The sequence below is a fragment of the Perognathus longimembris genome, chromosome 9, assembly GCF_023159225.1.
Source record: "Perognathus longimembris pacificus isolate PPM17 chromosome 9, ASM2315922v1, whole genome shotgun sequence".
Classification (NCBI taxonomy): domain Eukaryota; kingdom Metazoa; phylum Chordata; class Mammalia; order Rodentia; family Heteromyidae; genus Perognathus; species Perognathus longimembris.
Window position 1 is genome coordinate 12,310,242 of NC_063169.1, and position 23,097 is coordinate 12,333,338.

At 45.2% G+C, this 23,097-nt stretch overlaps 1 protein-coding gene across 3 annotated transcripts in view; it reads right to left on the minus strand.

The window, feature by feature from the left end:
- LOC125357081 (sine oculis binding protein homolog) overlaps window positions 1–23,097 on the minus strand; it is a 169,111-nt gene that overhangs the window by 17,936 nt on the left and 128,078 nt on the right. For all 3 annotated transcript variants that reach the window (XM_048353739.1, XM_048353738.1, XM_048353740.1), the window contains one exon: window positions 2,800–4,761. In XM_048353739.1, the coding sequence (XP_048209696.1) occupies window positions 2,803–4,761 (1,959 nt within the window). In that variant the 3' untranslated portion in view covers window positions 2,800–2,802. The remainder of the gene's footprint in view (window positions 1–2,799; window positions 4,762–23,097) is intronic.

The following is a 23,097-nucleotide window of genomic DNA, read 5'->3' on the forward strand; positions in this document are numbered from 1 at the left end:
AAGTAGACGTAAGGAGGAGAATGATAAATACTGACCAGTGTTACTAGAGACTCACCTCGGAGAAATCCTACAAGGAATCACCAAAAAGCACGCGAGAAATGGCTCAATGACACGTTACCACCACATCCCAGCTTGCTTTCACTTTGGCTTTCTCTTGCCACCAAAGAATGGTCACCATTAAAGCAAAGCACAAAGGCAATGCAATCCTCATTTAGTGGACGCCATTTCTGCTTTCTCCAGCCATAGGAATGGGCTGGGTTTCTGAGGGCCTAGAAGAAAACCAGTACCACAGATGCCCAGAGAGTAAACGGAGCTCTGGAGTCAGGGAGGGCCAGGGGTGTGAGTGAATTATGGCCGTCGTTGAGCTGTGCTGTGAGCTGACACAGAACTACTGAGGGCAAGAGGAAGTGTGATTTACTGGGGAAGAGATGGTTCTTCCCCACTCTTAAATCTCTTATCCTGTCACCTCCCTGTAGCCAGTAGTGCCTGAGTATTTCTGACATTACAGAGAAAGTGTAATTTCCTGGGGGACCTATCATAACAAGAGCTTTCCAGTCTCAAGAGAAAGCAGGCAATTTTGTCATGGCATCTTCTAAAATTGGCTGAAGCCAAGTTAACATTTTTTGTAATGATTCTGACTCATGTATGAGACCCTTACCTGATTATATATTCAGAAACACAGATCATCCAAGGAACCATTGTGTATGTTATGCTTTTGTAATCTTTTGGTCCCATGCTACTCCTAGGCTGCCATGACTACTCTTGCCCCAACAGTAGTAGTAAAACCTTTCCATCTTCCCTTTAATACTATTTGGAGGAGTAGAATGTGTTTTGAATGAAAATTCCCTATGCTTTCTCATTCGCACAAGGTGGTCACTTTTTTTTTTTTTTTGTCATTGTTCTCATTACTCAAAGCTTTGCCAACCAGATTACTCTTGTGAAATCAGCGGTGTTTTCAATGGAAGTGACTGTGAGGAGACTGAGGGCATTTGCCTTCAGTCAGCGGAACTTACCAACAGAAAATCAAGAAGGATGGTGAACCTACTTTTTAGTATTCTGCCCCCACGGATCAAGCTATCAGAGGAAAAGAAAACCTCCAAGTATGGTTCTGAGAAACTCTGCTTGCACCACTCAAATATGCTACTCAAACATCTGGGGCTGTAATTAGGTGTCCATGTAAATAAACCTACTTAAAGACAGGCGCTGGCCACACCACACCGTTCCTGGCTTTTATGCTCAACCCCCACAGAGCAATGGCTTAGTGCCTTCATGGTACGTGGTTATAGGTAAAAACAAAACAAAACAAGAACAAAAAGTAAAAATTGAAGAGTTAGGGAAAGAGGTGGTAAGGGTTCTCTTCAGCTGTGTTTTCTGCTTTAAGAGCTTTCTCCCAAGGTAAATGAATTGGATAAAAGAATTTCAGTAACTAAAGTAACCAAGGAACCAATTCACGTATTCTTCTTCAGTGGTTTAAAGAAAATGTAACTAGAGTTAGACCACCTGGATTGGAACCACACTCTGCTTCATAACCTGGTAATTTGAGCAGGTTATGTAATTAGTGTCTTCTAATCAGAATGAAGAAAACTGTCTTATGAATCCAGCTCTAAATACTACTAAATACTGGAGCCTGCACACAAGAACATGAAGAATGATTCTTCCTACCTCCCTTCCCCCAGTTTTCCTTCCTTCCTCTCTTGAGGGCCGTTGCCCCACCCTAATTCTCCTTTGTTTCCAGCCCTGGAAAGAGCAGTGTATAAGTTAAATGCTAAATAACTGCACTTTTCTCTTCTTCTCCATATACAATTGATGAACAACTGAACTTTGGTTGTTCACTGCCCACTTGGGTAGAAGAGACTTCACTCTTTGGGACTCAGTACACGGGTCTGACGTGAACACAAGTTCCCCTATTTGTCAACTCTGATCAGGGTAAAATCTCTTAAGATACATGTTCCTCCTTGGTAACATGTGCCCCATGCCTGTTCCATAGGGTTGGCAGGAGGGGCAACTGAGGTCACATCTGGCTACAGTGGCACACATCTGGGTCCCCCCCCCCCCATGCTGAAGTTTCTGACTCACTCCCAGTGGCTGGATTGGCCCCATCAGGTCAGAGCTGTGCACTCTCTAACGGCTTCCCTCCTTCGGCTTCCAGGTGTCTGCAGTGAGCCACACAGCGATCGAGCACCCGGAGGGGAGAAGGCACAGATGGCCAGTGATGCATGGAGCGGGCCTGCTGGTTAGGGCGGAGCTGACGGAAGAGACCCTGCGCTCAGGAGCTAGGAGCCACTGAGGGTTCTATCACCTCGTCAGGCTACAGTGGCTTGGTGGCCTGGGTTCAGTTGGCATCTCACGGTTAGCAGGTGAGTTGAGACCGTCTTGTCAACCAGGCTACCAGCTGGGGGGGAGGGGCTCCGGGGCTCACAGGTACTCTGGGCCTTTCTCCACCGCCCTGTAACCTCGCGGCCCCAGGGTTAGATTTCCCAAAGGACGGCTCCTTCCTTCCCGCACCCTCCTACTCTGCAGCAGGGTGAATGACAGAGATGACCCTACTAGTAACACCAGAGACATCGGAGACCAAGCGTTTCGGTTAAGGCCCAGCGCCCAGGAGCTTTGTCCTTAGGCTGAGCCTGGGCTCTTTCGTGAGCTGTGAAACGTGGGCGTGTATGGTCACGCACGTGGACCGTCACACACGGCAGGTTAGAAATAACACAAAACCAAACACCAAACCGTGTTACCACCACTCTGGCCTCCGCCGGGGAGGAAGCGAGCAGGCCCGGCGCCCCGGCGGGCGGGCATACAAACCTTTTACTTATTCTGATTTCTAATTCGGAGGCACCTCCTTTTGAGCGGCGGCTCCAGGTCCTCGGGCCCGGCGCCGAGCAGGGGCGAGGAGATGATGCAGGGCGCCATGGCCGCCTTCTCCGCGGGCTTTGGCACGGGCTGGATCACGCAGCCGGTCTTGGGCAGCATGCGCAGGGCGTAGGCGTGGTCCTCGTCCGCGGGGTTGTTCAGGTTGGGGTCCGACTTGTCGCCCCCCGCCAGGGTCTCCTCCCCGATCAGCTTCTTGGCCGCCTCCCCGTCCAGGTGGCAGTTGGACGCACAGTTGTTCTCCTTGACCGACTCCAGCTCGCTCACGGCCGGCTCCTCGGGCGCCAGCAGCTTCCGGGGCGGCCCGGGCGGCGGCGGGGGCGGCGGCGGGGGCGGCGGCGGCGGCGGCTGCTCGGGCGGCGGCTCCGCGCCCTTGGCGCCCTCGGCCGCGGCGCCGCGCGTGCCGTTCACGATGACGTTGCAGGCCGCGGCGGCCTCGGGCCCCGCGGGGGCGCCCGGGCCCGGGTCCCCGGCGGCGGGCGGGCTGCAGTGGCCGTCCCGGCAGCCGCCGCAGGTCCTGCGCTCCGCCGCGCCCGGCTCGCGCTCCGCCTTGACGTGCGCGTGCAGCGCGCGGTGGATCACGTTGTGCAGCCGGGCCCGGTGGCCCACCGTCAGGTCGATGACCCCGTCCTGCGGGCCCTGCAGCACGCCCGGGAAGCCCGGCTGGCCGCCCGCGCCCGGGGGGCTGCCTCCGCGCCGGGTCAGGTCCACCACCTCGCTCCGGCCGGGCTCCGCGGGCGCCAGGCTCAGGGCCTGGCCCGAGCAGCCGGGCGGCGAGTCCGAGGACTTGGACGAGCCCTGCTTGGAGTCCCGGGGGGACAAGGAGCGTCCTCCGGGCTTGCCCCCCGCCGCCGAGGAGTCGCCCGGGGCGCTCGGAATGAAGCTCTCCCCGTTGCTGGAGAATCCATTGGGGGGCTTGGAATCATTGACGTGAGGGATGGGGATGGGGATGGGGATGGGCACGGGCAGGGGCACGATCACCGGGTAGGGCACGAGCAGGGTGGGGGGCGGCACCAGGGGCGCGAGCGACGGCAGCCCGAAATTCATCATCTGGGGCACAGGCATCGGGCCATTGGGCATCATGCTCACCGGCGGGAAGGGAAGACTCGGCAAGGGGGCGCCCGGGGGCGGCGGGGGCAGCAGGCCCGGAGGGTTCCCGGGCATGGTGGGGGTGCTCGGGGGGTGGATGTGGGGCGACAGCATGGGCCGGTGCATGGGGCTGGAAGTGGGGCCCAGGTTCCTGGGGCCGCCGGGCGGGGGCCCGATGCCAGGAAGCATGGGGTTGGACAGAGGGCTGTTGGGGTTGGAGGCGTGGTGCGGGGGCCCGCGGATGAAGGGCGGGCGGATCTGCTGCATGATCTGCTGCTCCATGAAGATGGGCAGCGGCACCGGGCCGCGGTTGGTCATCACCATCGGAGGGCTGCGAGGAGGGACGCCCAGGGGAGGCCCGATGCTGGCAGGCGGCTGCACAGAGACCGGAGGGAGGCTTGGCGTCTCGCTGATGGGGAGAGACTTGGGCACCGGAGTGGGGATTTTCGTGACAGAGCAGTTGGCGGTGTCAGATGGAGAGACGGTGGTGGACGAGGATGGGCCGGGGCCCTGGCTTTGGACAGCGGCAGCCACGGGGGAGGGAGCCTTCCTCCGAGCGTCAGTGAGCGGGATATTCCAAGAGTCTGGAGTGAGCAGCTGCACCCCGGGGCCTTCTGCTTTATTTTCCATGGGAGGGTGTAATGTGCCGCACAGCCCAGCTGGAAGATTGGCCTGTGTCTCTTTGTAGAAAATGTCCATTTTGTATTGATTGAGACATTTTGCACTGCAGAACTGAAGCCTTCTTTCCCCGTCCCCAAAATCCAGGTATTCTTTTGTGTGTCTTATGTGCTTACACCAGTCACATACCTACAACACAAGCAATTAAAAAAAAAAAAACACAACAGGTGAGATAGGCGATTTCCCTGGGTAGTCGGGAGTTTCAGGTTTCACATCAATGCTGGTTCACACTTTATCATAATTTCTCAAACAGGCTTGAGTGTTCCCTTCTGAAAAGTAAAATTCTGAGATGTCTGCGACATGACCGGCTTGCTTTGTAAATACTAACTCTTCAGAATAGCAACAATCACAATCTTTTTCAAGAAACTGAATTGTCCCTTTTAAAACATGACTTTAAAAAAAATGAAAAAGAGTACATGTAATTGTACAGATTCCTGCCCCCACACATTTACTAGTCAGAGGCTCACCATAAACACAAATATGAACCGTTTTTGGTGGGGGGGGGGGAAGTTTCTCCAGAAAGTTCAATGGCCATGGCACATAACCCCTTAAAATTCTCCTCAGGCAAAATCACTCCAACACTGCTAACTGTGCCCAATAATGCAGTTGGAAGGGGTGTGCTGTGTTAACCAATAACACAGAGCACTGAACACCATTATGTCTGGCTTCCAAGGAGAAACTTGGACTTGGTCATGAAGTCTGTGTGAGGTTTAGCTATTCCCAACCTGTGATGTTGCAGCAAACTAGAATTATTTTTTGAGCTGTTTGCCCACTCTTTCTCAGTAGTCAGAATTTTTGGTGACATTTCTTGGCAGGCAGTCTTATTTAACAACTTTTCAAACGCCAGAGAACATTTTCCAAAAGTTGTTATGGCTCCCTTCCCCGCCCCCCATTTCATATCTATTGCTGGCAAAAGAAAGACATCACCAAATTTACTTTAAAGTTGGGCTGCAGAACTAATTAAAGGCTGTGAGTTTTTCCCAATTGGAAATCACTAGACATCAAAGTTCAAAAAATAGTCATTCTCGGCTTCAGAACCCATTACTTTGGAGAAATTATTGTGATTTCATTAACACATTAATTTTGCAACACCATCAGCTCTCACAGATGGTGAAGACATGATCTACAATTCAAATATGACTCTTGTTTGCACAAATGTCTTTCCTTCATATGGCATTTTAAACAAGAATTAATATGAGTAATCTTGCCATAGCTATAAACAGATAAACAGATGTCAAAAATTTCAATAGCTCTTTCAGTGTCTTACTTCTTTTGACAGAATTTTACACACACAATCTTTTTTTCTTTTTCTTATTTTTTTAAATTTATTTTTTTTGTCAATTTCTTAGTATTCAAGTCAGAGGAAGAATTGTGATCTACAGTGCAATCATGAATTTCTTAAACTCCATTTCTCCCCCAGTAAATCAATGGTTCCAATATTGTTCTAAATAGGACCCTGTTTTTAAAGAAAATGTCTGAGTCTGTTGTTGCTGTTGGTAGTGGGGGTGGTGGTGGTGGTGGGGTGTGTGTGTGTGTGTGTTTAACTATCATAAAGTGAGATAATTAAAAGATGATAAATTTTAATAATGATTGGTCATATAAACAACATAAAAACAACATATGCTGGGCATTTGATTACTCATCTCATTTAACTCTCAGCTTTCCTTGACTGTAAACAGTGGTGGAGTTATAGTTTATGAATGTGGGCCAATATTCTCATGGCAGATGTGGGTCTGTGAGTATAAATCTATTCTTTCTCTTCCCATTAAAAAATTCTCACTGATATTTACAGGTAATAAACTTCACAACGTGAGATTTAATGAAATATGCTCACTGACACTCATTAGTTTTCTGTTTTGTCTCATACAAAGTTGCCCTTTCAAAATACTTCTTAGAGGCTTTGAGGAAGTGGTGCTGTAGGTCAAGTGGTAGAGACTAGCCTTGAGCTGAAGAGCTCTGGGGCAGTGCCCAGGCCCAGAGTTCAAGCCCCATGACTGACCAAAAAAGCACAAACAAAACAAAACAAAACAAAAAAAACGAAGCTTTGAGGAGAGTGATGTTTTAGAATTATTCATTCAACTTAGTTATACAATGCTGCTGCAGTTGCTAACTTGGTGAAACAAACTGATGAAGCCAGGCACCTGTGCCTCAGACCTTTAATCCTAGCTACTCTGGAGGCTAAGATCTGAGGATCATGGTTCAAAACCAGCCCAGGAAGGAAAGTCTGTGTGAGATTCTTATCTCCAATTAGCTACCCAAAATAACTGGAAGTGGAGGTGTGGCTCAAGTGGTAGAGTGCTAAACTTGAGCACAAAAGGGTAGGAACAGCGCCTATACTCTGAGCTCAAGCCCCAGGACAAAAAAGTATTAGTGTCAACGCTCATATTCGCCTATCTTTCACAACACTCTGTTGAGTTTCTCTGAATTGTCTATGTGGTATATCATGCCTAAAATTTCTCATCCAGGTGAAGTAAACCAGTAGTGCCATTTTAATAAAGTTAACAAATAATCATGTGGCATTTAAATTCTATTGTGAAATAAAACCATCTACTTTTATTTCAATGTTAGGTATCCATAGAAAAGCTAAAAAGATACACTTACAAGCTTAAAGTAAGGGATCAAATAGAGCTCCTTTAATCATGAACTGAAAAAAATCATCAATGAAATAAACTAATTAAAATAAGATGCCAATTTTTCTGGCATATTTCTTTTGGATCTTATTCTTCAACCATAAGGGGGAAGAGTTTTCTGAGATCATTAATTGGCTTTTAAATTGCCAGATTGAATATTTTTGCCTCCAGAGGATTTCTATTTCCTGAAGCTAAATAAATATTTCCATGTGGAGTGAAAATAATAATAACGTAAATATAACTTAAACATTCTCCCTTCCTTCCTTTACTTTCAATAATTTATTGGCAGATAGGGAATGTTCATAGATCTATCTCAATTATGAAATGGGAATTCTTTAGCATATATTATCTATTTCCACATAAACGAATAGCAGGTATAAAAGTTAGGAGAAAACCCATTTTCCCATTAAAGCAAAAGCCTAATGTTGGTGCTTGATTTTCGGTAGCACCCGAAGTACATGGTAGTACAGCACTTCATTTGGGCATAGTATGTGAGTGTGTACCACCTTGCCTTATTGCCTTTCAGTTCACAAGACTGGTCTTGAAAATACAGTCAAGCAATCTTCCTGATGAAGCAAAAACTTATTACAAGGGAAAAAATGTCACTTAAGAAATAATGAATCACATCTGTCATACAAGACTCATCATTTAAGATGAGGTCAATGAATTTATGGCACAAATGGCTATATCATGTGAGGCAATAAAACATAGTATCATCATTCATTCTCCATCTAACTAATGACACACTTCTTGTAATTAAAGATTTCATCATAAGAGCCTGAGATGATTACTTAAGATGTGATAGTTGGGCAAAAATATACACTATATCTCTCTCTTTCTTAAATAAAACAACATTTGCATATTGCACAAAATGCACTGAATGTATCTGCCTCCTGAATGGTGGTTTTCTGGGTTGTAGTATTGGGGGTGGGGGCTCTCTTTTTTCTACTGTCAGCTTTAATTTTTATTTGTTTTTCACTTTCTGGAATCTTTTTTTCTCACACACACATACTCTCTCTCTTATTACAGCAAGAAACACCAAATGTCCTCTAGACATTTTCAAAAGCAAAGATGGAGTACAGAGCTCAGCTTCCTGGTCCCTGCAATGTTTTGTTTCTGTTGGAATCAGGCCTCTTTTGGTTCCCCTTCTCTCCCTAACAGGTCCCAGATTGGACAGAGGCTGCTGTTGTTTAATGATGCCAATCTGGGGACCAAGCAATCAGCCAATGCTCAGTGCCACAGAGCAGGACAGCTGAAATGCTTCGTATCACAAATACATAATGTATCACCAAGAAGACAAAAAGATCACAGAGGAGATAAACAAATGTGTGTTCCATTCAACCCTAGAACAGCGGTTCTCCAAAAAGATTAAATTTACCTTCCTGGGATGTGTCCAATTTTAAACAACAGGATGAACATTTCCTTGAGTCCATTTAGAGTATTTATATTTTAGTGGCTGGCTGCCAGAGTAGTACTTATAAGCTCAGTGGCCTGATGGATTCACTCCTTTCCTGTGAAATAAATGTGTGGCAACCTACACCACTAAGCTGCTCAAAAGCCACTGCCTCAGCAGAAATATCACTCGTCTTGATACCAGCAAACTCAAAGGCAGGACTTCTGGTTCCTATAACTCTTTCCATCTTGTATTTCCCCTGGAAAGAAAGCAAGCTATTCATGCTGGCAACTGAACCTTTATATTTTTATATAAACGTCCGAAGTCAAAGCCAAAGCATGCCACGAGGTTATCCACATGGGCACAATACATATATACATTCTGCCTGGCTTAAGAGAAGATTTGAGTAACTTGGGGGGGGGGTAGGGTTTCTAATTAACACATTAATCAGCTGTCAGCTGTGGGAGTAAAGTTCATCCTTTAATGGAACCTACCGCTGCCTTCTGAGTGGTAATCTGGCATCAGGCAATATTTAATTAAGAAAGCCTATTGTAGAATCCTTTCTTCTCTGGACAAAGACTTTCCCAGCAATGGAACAGTAAAAAGATATTAGCACCTCCTTGAATGCCATCAGCAATTTGAAAAACAAAAGAAAACATCTTCCTAAGCTCTGACTTTCCACTAATACAACAGCCAGGCAACAGCTCAGGAGTTGTAGCTCCTTAAATGCAATGGAGTTTTGTTAGGAGGGTGATGGGAAGGTTAAATGTTCATTGATCTTGCCATACAAGCCAGCTCAAAGAATCATGGGCTCACTGGAGAATGGAGTGAGGGAGGACTGAGATACAGAGGTAAAGGTGCCTAGGGTTTTGAAGGATTAGAAGTCTGCCCTATCTGCACAGCCTCTCCACAGCTGGAATCGAGGATCCTATGGAATGACAACACCTGTGCACCTGCTCCCAGAATCCTCTGGAGTACCAGGGTCCTACCGTCTAATGTTCCGTTAGACCCTGACACTGCCTCTAGGAAGGTCCTAGTTCAGGGTCACAAAATATGCTATGGATATCCTATGGGATTTGGAATCTGAAGCTGTTGGTGTAAGTCTGGGGCTCCACTACTACCTTATGAATATCTCAGCCTCAGTTTTTGCATCTGTAAAATGGAGCTAATGGTAACATTGGGAGCCAGACATGGGGCTAAGCTTGTTCTTCTCAGGTTATCTCTTTAATCCCCAGCCTGCCTCCTTCATGGTTGCTAATACCACATAGGTTTGTGGGGAGGAGGCTGCTCTGTCAATGGGAGGAGGGCAAAGAAGACTGCTCTCTTATGAGCCTGTGTGTCTTGCAGAGAAAAACAGGATGCTTCTTTCTGGACAAACTCAGGCTGTGCCTCACAGATACCAGGTTCCTGTTCCTCAGGAGACTCTGTCCCTGGGGTCACAGGAGGGCTGTCTGCAATGACGAAGAAGCCAGCTGATAGTTCTGTGCACATCCCCACTTCCCATTATCCTGAGAAGCCTCTGCTCTGAGCCTGCCCAGCCCTCTTCCTTCCCATTGCCCATCACTCCCTAACTCAGGGAAAGCCTCACCAGTGGTGTGGCTGCCTGGAGAGGAGTGTTAGAGCCATTATCATGAGTAATTCCTCTTAGGCTCAACTTCTGTTTGAATAGTGGGAGCCATAAAGTGTGTTATTCATGTTTTATTTAAAAAATATAAAGACCCGATGGATGGCCTGCTTGACTCATTTCATAGCAGAACTGTCATCCAAAAGAGGGGCTAGAGCCAAGGAATCAGATGTCTTTAAGACAGCTGCCCCCACTCTGCCATGGTAGAAGATATGTGTAAGGAAGGGCTCTCTCTCGTGAAGGCAGGAAGGACCTCCAAAACCAGACATGGGGGTGGCTATGCCCACAAGTCCAAGTTTTCTTGCAAAGCTGGAACTATAAGTGAAGGAAGGAAAATGATGACCTGGACATAAACATGCAAAGCCACACAGAAACCAGGAGAGACACTTGGATGATTTTTTTTTTTTTTTTTGGCCAGTCCTGGGGCTTGGACTCAGGACCTGAGCACTGTCCCAGGTTTTCCTTTTTGTTCAAGGCTAGCACTCTACCACTTGTGCCACAGCTCCATTTCCAGCCTCTTCTGTTTATGTGGTGCTGAGAAATGGAACACAGCGCTTCATGCATGCAAGGCGAGTACTCTACCACTAAGCCATATTCCCAGCCCCCAGGAGAGACACTTAGAAATGGCAAGGGATTTTCTTCAGAAAACCAAATTTGTGAAGTTGACCTGTAAAATAAGAAACTGTCCGTGGGTTTAGATTCCAACACGGTGATACATGGTTTTGTCTGTTTTGTCTTTTGAAAGTCTTGTTTTTGAAGTGTTCTTGCTCTCTTCTCTCCTTCTTCCCTTTCTTCCTTCACTCTCTTTCTTTACTCTTCCCTCTCTCTTTATAAAAGTTGTAACTCAAGAAGAAACTAAAGAGCATCTTTGTTAGAACTGAAAATCTCCACTGCCCTGTAGGAGCCTTACACCATGCTTCAAGTTCTACTTATCTTGCAAATTTTCAGTGGGATTCCACAAAGCCCAGCCAGGGCACTGAAGTAAATCCTTTCTTTAAAGCAGAGTAAAAATGGGCCTGGTTCAAAGTATCTCAGTGAGTTTTAACCAGTGGAACCTAACTGGCCCAAGGCTCTGATTCAACAGCCAGAGCAGGCTGGATATCCAGTGACCTCTGGGCCATCCCAACAGCCACACAGCACGATTCTGAAGAAAGTGCCTTTCCTTTGGCTTGCTTGGTTTGCTCTAAGACTTGAGCCATACTTCAACCTCTGCCTTTTTGCTGGTTATCTTGGAGATGTAGTATCAGAGGCTTTTTTGCCTAGGCTCTCTTTGAACTATAACCCTCTGAATCTCAGACTCCTAGGTAGTATTGCTGGTATGAGCCACTACCTCCCACTTTAAACTAACCATTGTGAGATTTTTGGTTTTTGCTTTCAACTGAAAATTACCCTTACTATTTTACTCACAACATCAAAATTTCCTTTGCTCTTCTAATAGAATCTTTGGAAATCTCTTTTTCAAATAGCATATCTGACTGTTTTCAGATGAATATTCACCTTGCTTACATGAACTTGCTTACATTAACTCAAAGAGTCCCTTTTCAAACATATCTTTGGTCTCATTTCTTCTTCTTTCTTTATTATGTAAAGGTACACTCGCATTATAAAGTTTCATTATTTGTGATTATAGAAGCCCCTCCTAGCCTGGAAAAGGTGTAGATTGAGACTCTGGCTATCCTTTTATATAAGGGAGATCCATCAGTCTGATGAGTTGGAAGTGCAGTGTGCAGCTGGGACTGGTGGTAGTGTGTCTGCTGGGCGCATGTGTGCTATGGGCAAGGCCCTGAGTGCCATCCAGGGCCCCACCCCAAACCAAGTGAAATGTGTACTGGGTGCCTGGCTTCTGTTCATGGTCACCACATTGCTTCCCGCATGCAGACTTTTTTTTATACAAGAAAATGATAACTTCAGCTCCACAACATCATTCATCATACATCAATACCAGATGGTATAAAGTGAGTGAGTGAGTGCTGCTAGGGTGGATATCTGAAGCAGACTTTTTCCTGGGGGTGTTATAGGAATCTGCCTCCCAACCTCTGGGCTGTCCCATGGTCATGGCAGCACCATTGGAACATGGGAGCCAGACCTGCAGGTGGCTGGGCCAAGGGCATGGCTTGGCAGAATTAATACCCCTCTGGCAAACTTTCACTGTGCCATGACTTCAGCCCACTCTCCGAAGGGCAAGGGCTGCTCCTGGTATCGTCTCATTTGCTCCTCAACTATACGCAGATGGCTTAGAATCCGCCAGGCCCCTGGTAAAGGGCTTACTCACATTGCCTCATTCAATCCTCTTGAATGGTTTCTTACATGCTGTGTTGCTCTATTCTCTGCACCACAGACCAAACCCATCTATGGATGCTCCACACCCCCCACTTCTGGTGCCTATATCTGTCCTTCTTCCTATTTCTCCACAACACACTGCTGAAAATCACAGTTTCTATTACAATGCCTCCTGCCAGCCCCAATTTGATGGGCTACTAATAAATATCTAGCACTGTTTACGCACCAGCAACCATATTCACTCAGCATGCCACCTGACTTACCTCACTTAACCCCCACCTTATACAGATACCCCGGTTCTAGACAGGTTAAACAACTTGCTCCAGGTTTCAGTACACAGGAAACAGATGGCAGATCCAGATTCTTAGTGCTTCTGCTTAAAATTCCACATAATCTACTATCTGAGTTTTGTTCTTGCTTTTCTATCTTTTTCCTGCATTTCCTAGGAAAGCTACAGGATTAACATGGCAGACTAATATTTGACAAAAAGTGCTCTGAAGACTTCCAGTATCATGGAATATTTACAACTTTAAGGAACTTCACAGGTTGAACCCAATCTATCTTCTACCCTAAGTCCATTTCACCCTACACACGGGTAGCCTTCTAGGTGGCATCCAACCTGCCTAAAACAAGGACATTCATCAATAGCCAGCCACACAGCCAATGGCCAACTCACACCACTGGTCTTCCTCTTCTGGATGGACCTTACAGTTGAGATGGCATTTCAGAGTCCTTTGCTGCAGGAGGCCAACTGTTCTGTTGTAGAACAATGCTAAGGTCTCTACCTGCTGAGGGCAGTTATGGTCTCTGGGGTCTCCAAGCATAGCTCCAACTCCTCTCCCAAACTTGAGCCTCTCCAAAACTTGTTTAAGCCATTATATCTCCTCTGGATTGTTATTTGTAAACACCCCCGGTTCCTGCACTCCATCTCCAGGAGACAAGCAAGTTCCCAGAACCTCTTATCCTTTCTATCCTGTCCTGTGGACATGACTTTGAGAGGAGCTGCCTTTTTCCTAGGCATATATTTTACCTAGTAATATTCTACACCAGCACCACCAACCCCATCTCTTCTTAAAAAAGAATTATTCTCATGATGGGGATTGAATATAGGGCCTTGTGCATGCTAGCAAGTATTCTTTTTTGAGTTACAGTCCCAGCTAGTAGTAATGCCTCCCTTAAAGAGGAGACTAGCACCAGGTCCAGACTAGCCTTCTCCCTGATGTAGAACATTATACCCTTGTAAATGCTACCCAAGTATTCCATGTGTTTTTTAGCCATCACTTCTCACTGTTATAATCATGTATTGGCTATTGTTATATGCCAAAGTGTAAAGATTTCATTTGCTTTATCTTCTCTCATTCTAACATTAAACTTGTAAAGGGGCTATCCTTTTTCATAGTTCACTTGAAAGTGAGAAAACAAATGTTGGAATAAATCATGTTGTTTCCCTAAGTTCACACATCCTACACAGAGCAGAGCCTGGACTCAGATCTGGAACTTCCACCTTGCTTTAGAATTTTGCAAAATCTACTTTTCCAAATTCTAGGAAATGTGGCCAATCATCTCCAGCATTTTGTCCCTCTGCCATTGTGTATTCCAAGAGTAGGGACCACTTTTCTCCATCTGCTGACCAAGTAATGGGACCCTAGTTCCAGCAGAATGGTGGTCCAAGTAGGATTCCCCTCAAATGGCTTCTCTTCTCACAAGTTTCCAGAAATTTTCAACTGGTCTGCATGATTTATTTATATCTTTCCAGTTTTATGGATTACACCTAGGGTGTTGCTAGCCTGTAATATTAGCCACTTGGAAGATGGAGGTCAACAGTATCACAGCCCAGACAAAAAGTTCACAAGACCCCATTCTAACTATCATTCCAGCTATGTAGGAAGGGTTGGTAGGAGAATTGCAGTCCAGGCTGGCCAAGGCATAAACATTAAACTCTGTTTTCTTGATGAGGATCTTGTCTCTCAATTCAATCCTAATTTTCAACAACTACCTCACGCTTTTACCCTGTACCTGGGAAGCTGTATGGTCTAGTGAGGAAAGCAGTGAAGCAGTGCGCAGAAAACCCATATCCTGTCCACCCTGAAACTCTGGATACTGCTTTTGTGACCTTGGGCCCCTTTCCTACCTTCAAAGTCTGCTGTGACGATCAAAACAAATAGTACCAACAGGAACACTCCAAAAGATATAAAGTGCCATATAAATATAGGCTCCAAATTTTGTAACTATAAATGTAAAGTAATAGCACTTCATAGATTAAAAAACAACAACAAGGTCAGTGAGTTTGCCTCATACTCTTATTCACTAGGCTGTTATGAAATCTGTTACAAAAGAAAAAGAAAAATCCACTAGAATGGATTTTCCTATGATGTGTACTTCAAAGTAAAAAGTATGCCACAAAACTACAACCCAGAAACCCAAATCAGCAAAACATTTACCCCTCCCCCCACCCACCCATTCTCCACTGTGTTTCCAATGGCTGCAGAGTGTTTGACAGGAGCATAATTGCAGTAATGAGGAGGTTTTCCTGGCCACATTGTGGTCTTCAGTTCACTGTGGATGTTTTAGCCCTAGGCTCAGCTTCGGGCCAGCACCAGTCACTGGGGCCAGAGTCACCACTGAAATCCCTTATGCTCAGCCACACACAAATGTGACATTTATGGCATCTGGTACACTAGGCTCCAAGTTCATAATGTTACACACCTGGGGGGAAGGAATGCCCTGTGTTGTCCATTGTCTTCCTATTCTAGCTAATTAGAACCTGTGTACTAATGACTGCTTAGTAATCCAGGAGGGCTGGGCTACCCTGCTTTGGCTTTCTTTGGATCTACATGTTGATTCCTTTGTCTCTGAGAAGTGCCTTGGCTGTTCATAGACTATTAGTTTGCTTTCTTACCTTTCACCTTTGTCTTAGGAATTTAGCCATTCTGTGCTGCTGAATTCTAAATCCTAAAATTTCAACCAGCCATTCTGCCTGGTTGTAAACTAACTTGTCCCCAAATGCTAGGATTCTACACTAAGCATCCCTCTTACATCTCCAGCTATATCAGAAAATCCTGAGGTCAGCCCAACCTAAGCTCACCCAGGCTGAATGCTTGAATGGCTGAGTGGTGTGAAACAAGACAGCCCGGAATACAGACACATGCTTGTATTATTTACGCAAGCCTTTTAGAGCTTTCTTTTTTGAAAAGCTTCAAGTAACTCAATAGCACTATCATAACACTGTTCACCAGAAAATCTATAAAGAGACCAGCCACTAGATCAAGTATGTATGTATGTGTGTGTGTGTATATATATATATATATATATATATATATATATGGTGTGTGTGTGTGTGTGTGAGAGAGAGAGAGAGAGAGAGAGAGAGCTGGTAATGGGGCCTTGAACTCAGGGCTGCATGCTCTTACTTAGATTTTGTTTTTTCCTCAAAGCTGTCACTATATCACTTGAGCTACACTTCTATTGTCACCTTTTTGGTGGTTTACTGGAGATAAGAGTCTCACAAACTTTTCTGCCTGGGCTGTCTTCAAACTGAAATCCTCAGATCTCAGCCTCTTGAGTAGCTAGGATTACAGTTGAGAGCAATAAGGATCAGCTCAGATAACATATCTTGTTTTAGAAGTGAATTGTGGCTAGCAATAGTGATAACATTGCCAGTATTTGGGTTAAAGCCTCTACCTTCTAACCTTTGTTATACCAACTCTATCATCCTTGGTCTGTTCTGAAGAAGGAAATGAAATGTGGAAGTTGGCCCGCTGTACAACTGGACTCTTTGCTCCTGGTCAAGAAACTTGTGTGACAAGGCTGCCTTATCTTGTGTCCTGAGTAAGATGCACAAAAAGAAGGACTCAGGAGATAACCTAAAAAGGTGAGACCGGGCCTTTCTTTTAGTGCTTAATATCCAAAAAGTGAAGTAAAAGGAGGACTGGTTCTATACTGTCCTATCAAGCTTGACATGCCTTTGATAAAGACTGATGTGTGCAAAAGCACGAGCAACAGGAAAGGAAAGAAAGAAGGGGAGGCAAAGAGTTGCATATTAACTACCTTTGTGTCAGCACAGAACCCATTAAACAATGAGGCAGTGGCTCATGCTTATTATCCTAGTTATTCAGAAAGGTCTGAAGACTGTGGTCCAAAGCCAGCCTGGGGAAGTCCATGAGACTTTTATCTCTAATTAAAGGGAACACACACACACACACACAAACACATACACACACATACACAGAAAAGCTGGAAGTAGAGTTCTGGTTCAAGGGCTAGCATTCTAGCCTTGAGCAAAAAAGCTCAGGGATAGCACCCGGGCTCTGAGTTCAAACCCAAGGACTGGCACCAAAAACAAAAAACAACAAAAACAAAATAAAATTAAACTGAGTGTCTACTCCAGCCACAGCCTGTGGCCCAATGATCTCCTTGGCCACAGCCAACTGACATAAGACACTAATGTAGGCTTTATTTAAGAGACAGAGAAGTTCAATGAGCCAACTAGATTTTCCTCTTTGGTAAGTTTGAAATGAAAGTAACACCAAGAGCCTAAGAGTGGTGGAGATCGTTGTTATAAGGGCACGGCCAGAGGACCACAGAGAGAAGGCAATAGGCAGAAGCCACAGGCCAGCAGAGGTCATAACCTAGAGTGGTCAGAAGGAGCTAGGAAAGGGTGGAATCAAAGCTTGTGCTAAATCAAGAAGCAACAATGCCCACTCCTTGGGGTCAAGAAGATGTTCCAATTGCATGGTCACTAGCACAGTGGTACCTTCACTGCTAAAACAATAGCCTAAGATCCATGAGGAAGAATAACAGTGGTTATTCCCATCTTCCTGGTTTCCCATTTAACAAAGCAGTTTATGAACACAATCTATATCTTGATCAACGCCATCCCTTTCAATGTAACACCAAGCTGCTATAACTTTAGGAAGAGTAAAAGTTCAACCTATCTTGACATAGTTTCCCTGATTTAATCCTGCCAAGTGTTTTTTTTTTCTTTTTATGAAAGGCAAGTAAAATCTAGGAAAGGGCCATGATTTCAAGGACCTTGAATAATCCTATAATACTTCCTCCTTGTAGTTGAAAAGCTCCTTGTCATACATTACCTTGTGCCCTGCTATTAGCACCCAGGACAGACTCAGCCAGGCCCTGTGGCAACTCAAGACACAAGGGTTGGGAAGCCGTGTCTTCTGCAAGCTCAGAAGCCAAAGGGTGCCACCAGGCCCTGCCTATTGGGATGCCAGCACTACTGTTTCTGAGGATCTCTGCAGCAAAATGTGGATGCTACATTAAGTCCTTGCCTGTGCTTAAACTCAATGTACCTGCTCCACCTGCTCCAACTGCTCCCATCTCACTCCCTATTGCCAGAAGTGTTTACTGGGAAACACTCCATCCACCAACAATCTGCCCCTAGAAAGGATGCCGTGGTTAAAGAAGTTTAAAAGTGTTGTATACCCTGTGATCCTCCTTGGAGATTCTCAATGCACATCGCCATGTGTAGGCCCCTGAAACTCTGCAGAAAAGAAACAAGCTTCATTTCAGTCATCCAGAGTTCCCCCAACTGTTCAAAAATAGAACTTTTTCTTCTAGTAAGAAAGTACGTGGGGGAAATGTTACTTTAATGATCTGTGTATAATAAGGCTAGGAAATCTTAGCACTTTCCCTTTGAGTAAGGCTTTCTCTTGTGGTTCTGGGTCTTTATACCCACACAGAACCATGTTACCCATAGTAAGGTCCACTATGCAATATCAGCTGTAACTGAACTGCAGGAGACGGTGAAGGTGAGTCCCCAGCTTGGCCCTTCTACAGGCTCACAGATTCTGTCCTGCCAGGAATCAAGGTTACTCGTCTCCTTGTGGCACTTCCCTCAGCCTCAGAGCTCCTGCCCCCCACACCTCTGATCAGCTTTCTGTGCTCAGAGGTCTGGGGCCTATTACATTTCACCCTGTGGTTTCAGCTTCTGCAGTCACTACAAACTCAATTTCTGTCCTCTCAGTTCCAGTTACCCCACACAGCCACACAGCCAGAGTGCCCGACAGGATGTCATGAATACCGTTACCTATGGTGTGACCTCCAAACCCCAAGGCTCTACCCAAGAGCATTTTAGGTCATACCAGTGCATTTTCTGCATGACAGATGAATTCACGAGAAACTAGCCCTTGCGTTCGAGCAGGCTCTTCATGTGCTCTTGAAACACACTACCAAAACCACAAATGACATATCAACGTGTTCATATTTATACATCAAGGACCAGTCTTACCTGTCATGCTGAGTAAAACCATAAAATCAAGAAGTACTACCACAATTGGGCTTGCTGGCACACTGATTTTGAAATGTAATTTGTTAAAAACTGTTTCTGCTACTCCTGTATATTCAGATCATTTTATCTCTTCTGTTGACTATTCACCACAGGCCTCCGGGAAATTCATCCCTTTCAAGAGTAAGAGATTCACATGTCCAAAAGGGCCAGAAAAACTATGCTCCTAAGAGGAAATGAGGTGACCAGCTACCCCTGGATTATGTGCCCACCGACCCCCTTTTTTTTAGTGCCAGGGAACAAGTTCAGGGCACCATACATGCTAGATAAGTACTTTACCACTGAATTACTTCCTGTAGTCCTCAAAGAACTCTTCTAATCAGACACTTGCATCCTGTAACACACATGTCATGGCCTGACACTCCCAAAGGTGCCTGGATTCTCTTGGTCCTGTGCTATCTAGGTGGTACTCTAACCTGTTTTAGTTAGGGTAACTCAGATGGCCTTCTAAGGCTGAAAACAAGTAGCTATTTGCTGATCAGTTTGACTTAAAGCATTGCAATAATTATCTAATGAAAAAGCATAAAACTCCCTAAGCTGCCCATATCTGTGTCATATGTGAACATTTTAAGAGACCCTGGACTTAGCCTGTGATCATCACACTGAGTTGTGGAGTAAGCATGTTTGTAGCTAATTGTGCTTTTGCTGAGCACCAGTGAGATGTAAGAGATGAATTTAGATTGGAATTCCATTACGAGTTTTTAATAATTAAACATTACATGTTTGGAACCTCATTCTTCTGTATTACTTTTTAAATATTAATCTATTTACATCATCTGGACTTCCCGCAGTTTGACACGCAGTAAATGGGAGTCACACTGAGATAGACAACTGTGCTCTTAGCTTAAGACAATCTTTGATGTTCACTGACAAGAAAAACGACACTAACCCTCTGTCTGACCCAATCTTGTACAATAATTGCCCCACCTTTGTAAAGGTGGCTTGTTCCGTTTTTTTTCAACCCAGTCACATCTTTTTCAGTGTTACAATGTTTTAAATGGGCACGAATCCAAGTTAATTTTCTTTTGAGTATTATCATACCTTTAAAATCACGGGGGTAACCCTCCTTCTTCAGAATCAGCGTGAGAAAGTGGATGTGGAGGGCATGTGAGCGTTTCCTTGGATGTTAACCCACACTGTGATGAGACTACAACATAAAAATTCAAAACCCGGGAACACACGTGAGACCCTCATTAAGGGATAACCCTGTTTCTCACAGAGGCCTTGGCTGCAGGGACTTCTCAGGTGCTCACAGGTGATTTCCTTCTGGGTGAATGTTGTGGTTTTCTAGCACATCCTTCCTTTTCCCATTTCATCATCCCTGTCAGACTCGAGCACAAGCACTGGCCTACCAGCTTCCGGGACAGCTGTCTCTGGTTCTGAAACATGCAGCATCCTGAGCCTGGATATGAAGCTTTGGAGATGCCAGATGCAAATAGTGCTGCCCAAGAAGGCAGTCTGAGGTCAGATGTAAAGGAATACTTAAAGGATAGTAGGCTAGTCCTGACAATCAACGGCTGGCTAAATTAAGAGACAGAGCTGACACTACCTGTGTCCAAGGCTCCAGTGATTCCAGACCCCACTGTTTCTGCAGTCAAGGTCATTGGCAGACCACATCTGCACTTGGCCCCTTGCAGAGAGTTCCACGAACAAGCTCCAATTTGGTTTCAATTTAAGAATTTTGTTCCCTTTTAAGACAAAGCGAGCAGCACAGTCCAGTCATGTTCTCATGCCATTTTAAAGAGCTAAACACCATTTTACTTAATGAAAAAAGATGTAGGATTCAAAGTGGAAAATTACATGGGAGCTTAGCCTGTAGTAGAAAAAGAGCCTAACCAGCTGCCTACCCCTGTGACCACAGAGGAAAAAACATGTACCCAACCCCCGCAGGGGCCTACACACAAGAATCTCCTCCAAAAGTCGGCATGTCTTTCTATTGTTTTACCTCTCAGTGTTCATGGATGGCTTATGAAAACTGTCTCACCACCGCTCTCTCTGTTTCTGTATCAGAAGGAGATGGTGTTCCCAACTAGGCAATGCAGACCCAACCCAAGAAATGCATGGTGCCAACGGTCTGGATTAGAAGGACCTAAGACTATGACTGGGGGTCCCAGGGAGTAAGTGTGTCTTTTTCTCCATGGAAAAGCTGGCAACACTCGACTTTCAGAAGCACAAGCAAGATTCCTAGAGTTGAGAAAACACTCCAGAGGAAAAGCAAATCTCCAAGTTTGTGAGAGTTGCATGCTATAGCTGGCAATTTCTTCGAACCCATAGTTTCAAAATCCTTCCTCCATCTCATCCAATGACCAGAATTGATTTAATCCTCCCCCCATCCTGTCCTCCAGGGGCAGGACTGGCAAACAGGAGAAGTCAGGCCTGTCCAACCCCAGAACAGGTGGAAACTCTTCCCCATGCTCTCATTCAGATTTCCCCCTTGGGAAACACACTATCCTTTTAAACAATTCCTGATTCGGAAGAGATTTTTTTTTTTTTAAAGCAAGCACATACTAACAGAGGATGGAAGCAATTCAGAAGGAGACTGCCCACTGAGCTTTTCACATTTATAAGACAGACTCCAGGCAAGCAGAGAAAGCCAAGGTTCTCCCTAAAGCCTGTGGTTCCCTCAAGGGGATTATCTCAGCCTTTGTCCTTCTGATTTTCAACTGTCTCGGAAAACACAGAATAACAATCCCTAGAAAATACCTAAAAGCTTAATAAGTCTATCGGAAGTAGTCTGCTAATACTCGGTCTAAATCTTTCCTTAATTTTATTCCATTACTCCTACCCTAATTATACCCTTTGAGTTGAGCTAAATAAATTCCTTCCTTCCTTAGTGTTTACATCTTTCAGATGTCTGAAGACCATGATCGTGCCAACCACCCAAGCCCTTAGACCTCACTAGTGTGAGCCGTAGGGAATGTGAAGAAGGGTAACACAAACAGTTCCTATGTGTGGTTCACACGCCTCCGACTCTAGCTAGATCTTTCCTGCTTTGTTAGCACCCAAGATCCTTACTTTTGGAGTGGCTGCATTTTGACTTTTTGAATTCAGCATAAAAAAGGAAATGCCAACAGGTCAGCCATATGCTGACATCAGGAAACACTTAAATTGATGTTCCCACTGAATTTATAATAATCAAAAAGAGACCTATCCCACCTAGTCATTAATAGAATATTTCAGCAATGATACTTAGTGGTTTCTCAAAAAGAAAGGCATTCTTTTTTTTTTTATTTTTTCTTGTCAGTCGTGAGGTTTGAACTCTGGGTCTGGGTCCTGTACTTGAGCTCTTCAGCTCAAGTCTAGCACTTCTGAGGAAAGGCATTCTTTAAACAACAAATAGGATAGATGCATATCAAAACCCCTTTGATGCTGGTTTTGCATTCAGCAAATAAATAAATAAATAAATAAATTGATCAACTTCTGGAAGCTCAAAGCCATACTGCCTCAGAATTGAACGGAACCTAGAGGGTCATTCCTTTGCACTTTCCAGTCCATGCAGCACGCTACTGTGGACTTGCCTGGTCATCTGACTCTTCGGTGATGCATCTGCCCACTGAAGCTCACTAGTTGACAAGTGTGCCCACCCTACTTCCAGTACTGAGCACCACCTTCCTGCAGCCCAGCCCACAGCCTGGTCTTCTCTCTCAGAGCATGACTACACCCTTCCCCAGATGGTAGTCCTTCACACACCTGCAAGAACATATGGGCTCCCTTTGCCTTTCTGTCCCAAGTGAGGGAGCATCATTTAGACTGTCCTTAAGGCATCTTGACACCCAGAGTGTCATGAGCCAGGCTGCTCTGCCTCATTCCTCCATATCACACTCAACATGTGCCACAAGATGAAACACAAGATGAGACCAAGCAGCTCAGGACCACAAGAGCTGAGCTCACAGGAGATAACAAGGAATTGGGGGTGGGTTGCTGCTGAAAAAGTCTTCTGTTCCTCTTCCCTAGGCATGATATTCTACCTTTATACACTCATTTCTTTTGGTTAAAATATTACATATCCAGAGTCCCTGTTAAAACCCTACAGCCAATTTTCAGTTCTGAACTTATACTTGGACTCGTGCTGATTTTGTCATTCCTACCTTTCAACTGCATGCAAGTTATTTAGCAAATTATTAAGGAAGGAGTTAGTTATGAAGAAATATTTGGACTTAGAAATACGTAATAAACTGGGTGCAGGGGGTTCATGCCTGTATTCCTTGCTACTAAGGAGGCTGAGATCTGAGAATCG